This window comes from Solenopsis invicta, chromosome 6 (genome assembly GCF_016802725.1).
Source record: "Solenopsis invicta isolate M01_SB chromosome 6, UNIL_Sinv_3.0, whole genome shotgun sequence".
In the NCBI taxonomy this organism is placed as follows: Eukaryota; Metazoa; Arthropoda; class Insecta; order Hymenoptera; family Formicidae; genus Solenopsis; species Solenopsis invicta.
Window position 1 is genome coordinate 14,889,098 of NC_052669.1, and position 10,142 is coordinate 14,899,239.

General features: G+C 42.5%; 1 protein-coding gene across 1 annotated transcript; it reads left to right on the forward strand.

Annotated features, from left to right (window-relative positions):
• The first annotated feature begins 1,159 nt into the window (after positions 1–1,159).
• Positions 1,160–2,131, forward strand: LOC113005149. The gene is made up of 2 exons (XM_026140292.2): positions 1,160–1,291; positions 1,532–2,131. Exons 1-2 carry the CDS (start codon positions 1,160–1,162, stop codon positions 2,129–2,131), a joined length of 732 nt encoding a protein of 243 aa, XP_025996077.2.
• Positions 2,132–10,142: the final 8,011 nt, after the last annotated feature.

Below are 10,142 nucleotides of genomic sequence, written 5' to 3' on the forward strand. Positions count from 1 at the left end.
CGGCTGGGCCAGCAAAGCCCGACTCCCAACCCGACGAACTGGCGCGTCGGGGAGCTTCATGCTCCGATCCCCAGTGGAGGGACGTTGGCGTGTGTTTCATCAATCCCGGTCCCTCCACGCAACGGGGCGAGATGGGCTCGGTGGGTTTTTAGTGGGTAGGCGGGCCGGGCCTCGCCAACTTTCTGCCGCGCAAGCGGTCTGTGCCGGCGAGGGGTACCGCGTCCCGAGTCCCACACTCCCGTGGTTTAGCCAACCCGGGGTACATGAGTATTTTCCCCCCGTTAAAAAAAAAAAAAAAAAAAAAGGGAGTGAGAATCAAAGCGAGGGGAAATAAAAGAGTTTCCTACATTAGCTGAATTTATAGATTTCATTTTTAATCGTAGTGCGTTTTTAGAAGCAGTGAATAGAGCAAACCAGAATTCACAAAGCGTTTCTGGGAGTTAAACTCGAAACAATGGGAAGCTGAACACAGGCCATCAAAAAAATGTAACTCAAGCTTATGTCGCGGCAAATAGTCCATGTGTGACATGCTCTGGCGATCATAAATTGCACGAGTGTAAACGCTTTCTGGAAATGTCAATATCAGATAGGACAGCAGAAGTAAAAGGTAAACCTTTGTGCATAAAATGTCTTAAAGGTTTTTACGAACGAAATTGTAAAGCGTTAAATTGCAAAATTTGTAAAGGTTATCATAATACGCTAGTACATAGAACCGACTCCGCTAGTAATGAGAAATAAAATAAAAGAGAGGATCAGAATTCTGTGAACAACAAACAGTCGCCTCAGCAACCCATTGCTTTGAACAGTGACAACACAACTACAGTACTCAATCACTGCGGTATAAAAGGAGACCCGCAAGTACTCCTAGCAACTGCTATTATCTATATTTGTGATCACAACGAAATTGCACACGAATGTCGCGCGTTACTTGGCAGTAGATCGCAATCCAACTTTATTACAAAGAATTTAAATAAACGATTAAATTTAAAACAAGAGTCTATTAATACTACGATTATGGGCATAAATCATGCTCCTGTAAGCGCACTTCAAAAGACTCGCACAATAATTAAATCTAGAATCACTTCTTTTGAGTCCCTTTTTGATAATTGAAAAAATAACAGAACGTTTGCCAATAAATTTAATAGATAAAAATAATCTAATGGTGCCAGCTAATTTACAGCTGGCAGACCCCAATTACTTTATACCAAGTAACATTGATGTGTTGTTGGGAGCTTCCATTTTCTGGGATATCATGGGTACCAAGAGGATCCGACATAACAAGCATGGACCTGTACGCCAAGAAATATTGTTGGGATAGATTATCTCAGGCACCTTATTAAGTCAGAAAAGACAGTGCAGCAACACATATTGCAGGATGTCCACTAACGTGCTTTTTAACAAGCAATTGGAAAATTTCTGGAAGGTTGAGGAAATAGATCAACCGAGGCATTGTTTGGAAGAAGAGATACTATGTGAAAATCAATTTCAATCTACATAAAAAAGAGATTACGAAGGCCACTTCGTGATACAGTTGCCGTTAAAAGAAAAAATTGAAGAGTTAGGAGACTCATTTCAAATAGCGACAAAACGATTAAAAGCGTTAGAACGTAAATTAGAAAAACAACCAGAGTTGAAGACATGGTATCACGAGTTCCTAAAGAAATATTGTACATTGGGTCATATGAGTAAAATTCAACTAAAAAACGAATCGAGTGATACAGCATACTACATCCCTCATCATGCTGTAGTAAAGGAAGACAGAGGAGCGTCAAAATTAAGAGTTGTATTCGACGCGTTGTGCAAAACGGCCACTGGAAAGTCATTCAATGATTTGCTCATAGTTGGACCCATCATTCAAGAAAGTCTCTTTGAAATTGTTCGGTTGAGGCAGTATAAATACGCAATGAGCGGAGACATAATTCAAATGTACTGTCAAATCAAGGTGAGAACAGTGGATCTCAAGATACAAAGGATATTATGGCGGTGGAATAAAGAAGAGCCCATTCGAGTATTTGAACTTAATACCGTGACATATGGAATGTCGTGCTTGCCATTTCTAGAAATTAGATGCTTGAAGAAAATAGCTCAACAAAATAATGACAAATACCATCAAACAAGCGAAATTATATGACGCGACTTCTACATCGACGATTTATTAACAGGAGCTGACTTCGCAGAAAAGCTCATATAGCTCAAAAATAAAGTTAGTCAAATACTCTCGTCTGCTAAATTCGAATTAGGAAAATGGGTCTCAAACGCGCTTCAGATCTGCAAAGGAAATAAAAACAAAAAAACAGTTCAATTAAGTGAATCCACAAAAATTCTAGGACTCTGATAGAACATATGGAAGACGGGCTACAATACAAGGTAAAGTTATCAGACAAGAAAAATAAAATAACAAAACGCAATATTTTAGCCAGTGTAGCACAGGTCTACGATCCGCTCGGATTGCTAGGACCCATAGTTGTTGAAGCAAAAATGATACTTCAACAATTATGGAAATTAAAGACAAATTGGGACGAAAACATCATTACTGAAATTAAAAATCGATGGGTCTAATGGGAATCAAACATAAATAGTGTCAAACAGTTACAAATCCCAAGAAGATTTCTGAGTGATGCACCTGAAAGGATAGAAATACATGGATTTTGCGACGCGTCGGAACAAGCATACGGCGCCTGCTTATACGTCCGAAGTATTACATCACGTAAACAATATACGGTAAGACTAGTACGTGCTAAGTTTCGAATGGCCCCCATAACAACACTGTCACTTCCCAAATTGGAACTGTGTAGAGCCGTGTTATTGGCTAAATTGGGTAAAATTGTATTGCAATCGCTGACGATTCAAATTAAAATGTACTACTGGTGCGATTCAATAATAGTGTTATCGTGGATTGCAGGAGATCCGAGCCGTTGGAAAAGTTTTGTGGCTAATAGAGTAGCCACTATACATCATGAAGCCGAAAACATACAGTGGCATCATGTTAAGTCACAAGAAAACCCAGCGGATATGTTATCGAGAGGAATAAACACCAATAAATTAAAGACTCATAAAATTTGGTGGAAAAGTCCTCAATTCTTACATGAGAACACGACTCCGGTACCGTTCAGCATCAAGAATACTAACGAAGACGTGCCAAAACAACGGACGACATGCTTAATGATATATGAAGAAGATAATAAATTTCATTCAGACTTAATAAAAAAATTTTCGTTACTATTGCGATTAACTCATGGGATTGCATATTGTTTACGTTTCAAGAATAATAACTTGTAACAAACCGCCTTTCCGCTCCCCCCTCGGACCGTCCACCGTTCCGGGCTGTCCGGCCGAACAACCGCCGGACAGCGAAAACACGGCGCGAAGCGCCAATAAGACACATAACACCGGCGTAGCGCGCGTTGACGCATCGGCACGTGAGATCTTCGTGACAGACCTCCGCGCGCACGCGCTCGACCGGAGTGGCGACCGCTGGACCGATCTCGAGCGGCGGGGAGACCCCCACCGATTCCGTACCGTTCCGTACCCCCGCACCATCCCTGCCCTCGAGATTCGGGTATATAAGCGCCGCCGCTCCGAGAGTCGAGGCTCTCTTCTTCTCCGTCCGATCTCCCATCCGCAGAAGAAAGCCTCCCGAGTGCTCACACAGAGTTAAGCGCCTTAGTTTCCGTCAAGTAATCTTGACAAGAGCCATCCGCCTTCCTAGACCGCCGGTTCACGGGCTCAAGTCCATCTTGGGCTCCACCAGGAGATCCTGGTAGTCGGCACTTCCCGATCCGCCGTCCCATTTAGGTATCGACTCACGACCTGGGGTGTGGAGTTCCGCGCCTCTACCAAGAGCTCTTGGCGTGAGTCGATCACCACCGCCGAACATCGCGGTATTAACTGCCTCGCGCCGGAATCGGGACCCAGTACAGCTGTACCGCGCGCGCGTCGTCTACGGCCGTGGCCGCGGCCTTCGGCAAGGGCACGGTACCCGCGCGTCAACAAAGATTCCGAGTTCCAAGAAATCTCGGCTCGGAAATCCCGCGAAGCATTGTAAATAGATTCGTGTACAATACCGCGTCAAGAAACTCGCGTGTAAATACCGTTCGTCCGTCCGTGCGCTCCGATTTCCGTCTGTCCGTCCGCGCGTAATATCTAAGTTATGTTACGTCCGAGCGTCACCACCATCCGTCCGTCCGCGCGTCGTGGCTAAAACGCCACGCTATTCCAGTGTACGCTACATTACACGAAATACAATTCGCTGCTTTCACACCATCCAACAAACTGCAAGTCTAGTTCTTTTGGCGACCTCAATCCGCGTCCTAGTCCGCCGAATTCACGCCGCCCCGTGCGCGGAAAAAGTCAGGTCGTTACAAGCTTAAAGCGTATGGATCGAAAAACGGAATCTCTGACTGTTCAGGAAATAGAGCAGGCTTTAAAAATCTTCATCAAGGGTCGCCAAGCAAACAGTTTTCCTCAAGAACTACACAATTTAAAAAATAAAATAGGATTGCACTCCAAAAGTAAGTTAATAAGTTTGCATCCATTTTTAGATGAAAAGGGCGTCATTCGTGTGGGGGAAAGGTTGCGTAACGCTTCTTTAGAATACTCACAAAAATTTCCAGTGATCCTACCGAGTAAACATCAATTCACTAAGTTATTTGAGATATTCATCATAAAAATTTACATGCCGGACCGCAAGCGATTTTGAATATAATGCGTAATAATTATTGGCCGATTGCAGTAAAGAATGCAATTCGCAGCGTGTTAAGACACTGCATAACATGCTTTCGCACAAAATTTATGAGCACAAAGCAGTTAATGGATGATTTACCGGCTGTGAGAGTGACGCAAGCGCGAACTTTTGTACATACAGGACTGGATTATGCGGGTCCGTTTTCTATTAAAATATCGCGCAATAAAACAAGTAAATGTTATTTGTGCATTTTCATCTGTTTAGTAAGTAAAGCAGTACACCCAGAGTTAATGTCAGACTTGAACGCAACGTCATTTCTTAACGTATTAAAAAGATTTATTGCTCGCAGAGGTAAATGTGTGACCTTGTATTCTGATAACGGAACCCACTTTCGTGGGTGCAAACAATCAACTCTCAAATCTGAAGCAATATTTAACAAAACAAGAAACACAGAATCAAATTAAAGAATATTGTACGGAGCAATTTATTGATTAGAAATTTATACCTCCATATTCTCCCCATATGGGAGGGATATGGGAAGCGGCGGTCAAGTCGGCAAAAACTCATTTGCGGAAAATTGTAGGAACTACTGCGTTAAGCTTTGAGAAGTTATATACAATATTTACACAAATCGAAGCAGTTTTAAACTCGCGACCATTTACACAATTATCTAACGACCCGACTGATTTACAATCATTAATCCCTGGACATTTTATCATAGGAGAAGCTATAAACACAATTCCATAACAAGATCTTAAGGAACTACCCATCATACGATTAATACGTTATCAGCTTCTTGAACAAATAGGACAGCATTTTTGGATCAGGTGGTCAAAAGAATATGTAACGCAATTGCAACAAAGACACAAATGGAAATGTATAAGTGTATGTATAAGTATCCAGCCTTAGCCTGGATCCTCATGCAGACATCGGCGCTTTGACACCGAGCGTTGATTGGTGAAAAATAGGTGTTGAGGATAAATAGCACTAGCTTTATTAGTTTTTCACCAATCAGCACTTGGTGTCAAAGCGCCAGTGTCTGTATGAAGATCCAGTCTTAGGGTTGGTTAGGCCGTTACGGTAAGAAACTCACCAATCATAGTCAACTATTCTTTTATAAAACGACACTGATTGGCCAATTTCTTACGGCAACGGCTATTATAAACCAACCCTTAAAGATACAAGATCCCAGTCAGCAAAATGTTAGCACTGTGTCGGCAGGCTGGCGGCAGATTCGATCAAGACGTGTTGACAGGCTGAACTCAACTGATCACAAATTCTTACGTTCTGTTGACAGAACCTGTTGATATTTTATGTCAGCAGAATGACAGCACCAGGCGAGCACGCCGTGCTGCCAGCACATGACGCCAGATAGGCGGCAGAATTTAAACATGACATGCGCAACACAATCTGACGGCAGACTGCTAGCACAAATCAAGCACGCCGTGCTGACAAGTTCTAACGTCACGCTGGCAGCAAAAATCAAGCATCTTTATTTAAAAATTTCAAAAATTTTTATTATAAAAAAATTTGTTGTAGTTTTCTTGCAGATTTTATTCTTATTTTTATTAAAGGTTAATCTAATTTGCAGATACTTTATTTTACTAATTACGGTTACACATTATTTTACAATTTTTAAAAACGCATTGGCGCCGGCGGGATTCCAACCTAAGATTTTGGGACAATAACATAATACGCTAACACTGAGCTAATCGTACACTTATGATATTATTAATAAAAAGTTATATTTGAAGTAAAGCTGATTTGAACAGGAAAAAACTTACAGTTACGTGTTGAGTATCGCGCAAACATTTTCACTAGCCCTTTGATTATTTAACCTTAAATATTTTAAAAATATAAACTATATAAATAATTAAAACCCATTCCAGACTAATATAGTCAAGAAAACAACAATTGAAAATAGTACCGGAGCATGAAAAAATATTATTGACGTAAAAAGCATGCTGGCAAAAATCAATTTTGCTACTAATTGTTATAAACAAATTACTAAAAATTGACTGTAGAAAAAAATTAATTACTCCAATCGATTCTCCGGGAAAAATGACTCAAGAAACATGTATAACACTTTTTTAATTGTTATAAACAAATTAATTGCAAAATTTATTTTTGCAACGTTTCTTTAGTAATTTTTCCCGTAGAATCGATTGGCGCAATCAGTTCTCTTTTAACGTAAATTTTTAATAATTTGTTTATACCAATTAGTTGCAAAATTGAGTTTTGAAAAGTTTTTTTTACATCAGTAATGTTTTTTCATACTTTAGTCCTATTTCCGATTCTAATTTTTTTTAATATTTTTGTTAGTCAGACCATGGCCAGGAACGGGTTTTAATTATTTATATATGCGGGCAGATGCAGATAGAAATCTGGACAAATACATGCGGATAGATACGAATAGGATTTCTATACGCAATCACGAACAGGTGCAGACAGAAATTGCGGCGTATAGAATGCAAACAGAAACAGACATATGCATAAAGATATGCATAAAGAAATTGATTGATCCAATAATTAAGCAAATGCATAAGAAAATGGATCAATCACTTTCTTGATGCAAATGCTATTTATGCATGCAATTATGCAAGTTTGTCTGAATAGACCCTTAATAAATTCATGAAAAGTGAAGCCACAATTTAAAAATATGCAAAACAGCACGGTTTGCTTGATTTCTGCTGCCAGCGTGACGTCAGATCCTGTTAGCACGGGGGTGCTCAATTTGTGCTAACAATCTGCTGTTAGATTGTGTTGTGCAGGTTTTGCTCTATTTTTGTCGCCTATCTGAGATTAGATGCTGGCAGCACGCGTGTTCGCGTAGTGCTGCCAGTCTGCTGTCAGATTGTCGCGTAGATCCTGCTCGTTTTTTGCCGCCAATCTGACGTCAGGTCTTGTCAGCACACGATGCTCGATTTCTACTGCTAGTCTGGCGTCAGATTGTGTTGCGCAAATTATGCTTGATTTCTGCCCCCAATCTGACAACAGTCCTGTCAACACTCCGTGCTCAATTTCTGCTGAAATTAAACGCCAACAGTTTCTGTCTTATTTCTGACAGCAGTTTGCTGACACTGCAGATATTGCAAAGTCTGTGTGAAATCTGTTACCTTTCTAACAACAGAAATTAATAGCAGACTCTCCGAATAATCTGTTTGTTCACGTTTGGCTGGGTAGCACAAACGACAATTTTGATGAGCGTATTCTTTAGGTTTTAAATCCAACCTTCCACATGCTCGTTTCCATTGCAGCTATCTACAATACATCAGTGACAAAGTAATATATATTATTGTACTCGACGAGACGAGCACACAAAACACTCGCGAAGGGAAGAACGAACGCACAACACGAAATGATTAAACACTCTTTTATAAAAAGAAACACTGACTTTAATTAAATGACTGTGTACAATTAATTCGTAGCAGAATTATTTAAACATCGCCTCCCCCCTCATCCGCGTCATCTGACTGGTCGCAGTCATCACGCGGCGGTCCCTAACCCGACGAAACCGATATCCTAACGATTGCACTAACTCAAAAGCGGCCGGACCTTAAAACATACGACTCGACTCGGAATCTAACAAAGAGCGAACCTAATTACCCGATATCTTAACGCGAATGAAGGAGAGGCTCGATTCTCTCGCCCCGAACGACTTACAAACGAAATCTGCGCGTACCGACATTATTAAATTATCGGGGAATGCATTGGTAGTAATCGTGTTTTCCCCTTTCCCCGACTCTTTTAGACGTTTCCCGCACAATCGGGGCAGGTACGCAACGTCACTCCCGTCTTGCCGCACCGATAGCAGTGAGTGCGCGGAGCGGATTTACAGTCCCGCGCAAAGTGGCCAGTCTGATCACAATTCCAGCACTTGCCGGGATTGCTACGGGGCACGCTTGTAGCCGGGATGGCAGTCGAGGTACTAGCCACGGCGGTGATCGACGCGAACGCTGCTGGAGCCGTCACCGTGAACCTTCGTCTTTTTCCCTTTCCCTGCGCGCACCGTTTCCTCATTCTCGCTTGTACCCGATATCTCTAATGCAGCGAGAGTATCATTCAATTTTTTGCCGCGCCTCCCCTCCTTTGAAGGATGATATGCCAGATCGGGGAATAGCGAGCATTTTGGCGGTGCAGGCGCTCGATAACTTAAGACTGCCCGACAACAACTTTCCGCGCGCGCTGCCAATAATTCGAGCGACTCTAAATCGGTGACCGAATTGCGCGGCACCATTGTTTGCAAGTGCGGTAACATGTGGCGGTGCGCGTAACAGATTTTCTCTTCCTCGCTCCACGGGGGTAAGAGATGGTCAAAGAGCGCATTCAAACATGTCAAATAGTGTACCACCGTCTTGCGTTCCTCCTGTGTGCGCCGCACTATTTCATCGCGCAAGGCGAATTGGAAATCGGGATCTCCGAATCGCGCACGCTACGCCGCTTTAAACGTAACCCAGGTCGTTAATTTTGCGCGCTTAACGCAGAACCAATGAAGCGCGACACTCAATAGGAAAAACGGTAGGCATCGCAACATGTCCGCGTTGTCGACCGGTATCAACTCATGGCTCTCCTCGATTCGTAATAAAAAGATCTTTGCGGCCTCTCCTCGCGCACCGGAAAACTTTAAGTTCTAATACCGCATGATGTTGTAAGCGGCGGCCGCGTCTTTCGTCTCCAGTGGTCGACGTCCTTTGCCTCCCCCGGACGCGTGTACGCTCGCCACCGGCCTCATCGCAGCCTTGAAAGGACTGTCCGGTCGCGGTACCTTCTCCTCGGGGAGATCTAAATGTCCGGAGTCCGACAACCCTTGCGCGCTGTCCGCGCCACCAAACGATTTGCCTACATGCGTCGTTCGCATGTGGCACAATAATCTTAACGCGAGCGCGTATTGAGAACCCTCGGTTGAGAGCCCCTGCTCTTCAAGCGTGGCAATTAATTGCTCGAGGGTGGCGGTAAAAATCCATTCATCGATGTACTTAGTCGAACTCATTTTTAAGCGATGTTATTCCCTCGCGCGACCAACCAATTTCTACGCGCGTAATTGCACGGCGAAATTTCACAAAAACGATAACGATAGCAAAAGCGAAAATAAACGGTCACTCAAAGCGTATTCTAAGATTCAAAATATTCGTGATACCCGAACGCGTAAACACGGCACGACACTCCGGCAGCGCGCCTTCTCCCTAAATTCCTCGGCGTATTTACTTTTACGACAAGCACTATAATCGGCACTGAGCGGCAAATTCTGCCGTCGCGAAATAATATTCACAAATATTCAAAGATTAAACACAACGAGATGTTCGCGGCACTGTTTGCCAATATCAAGTCACAAAATCTTAAATAATAACTTCAATCGTAAATTCACAAAATCGCAACTCACAATCTGAAAAATAATATTCACACACAAGAATCAAGATGGTACCAAAAGCGTAATAATATTAGTAATAAAAGACGATTA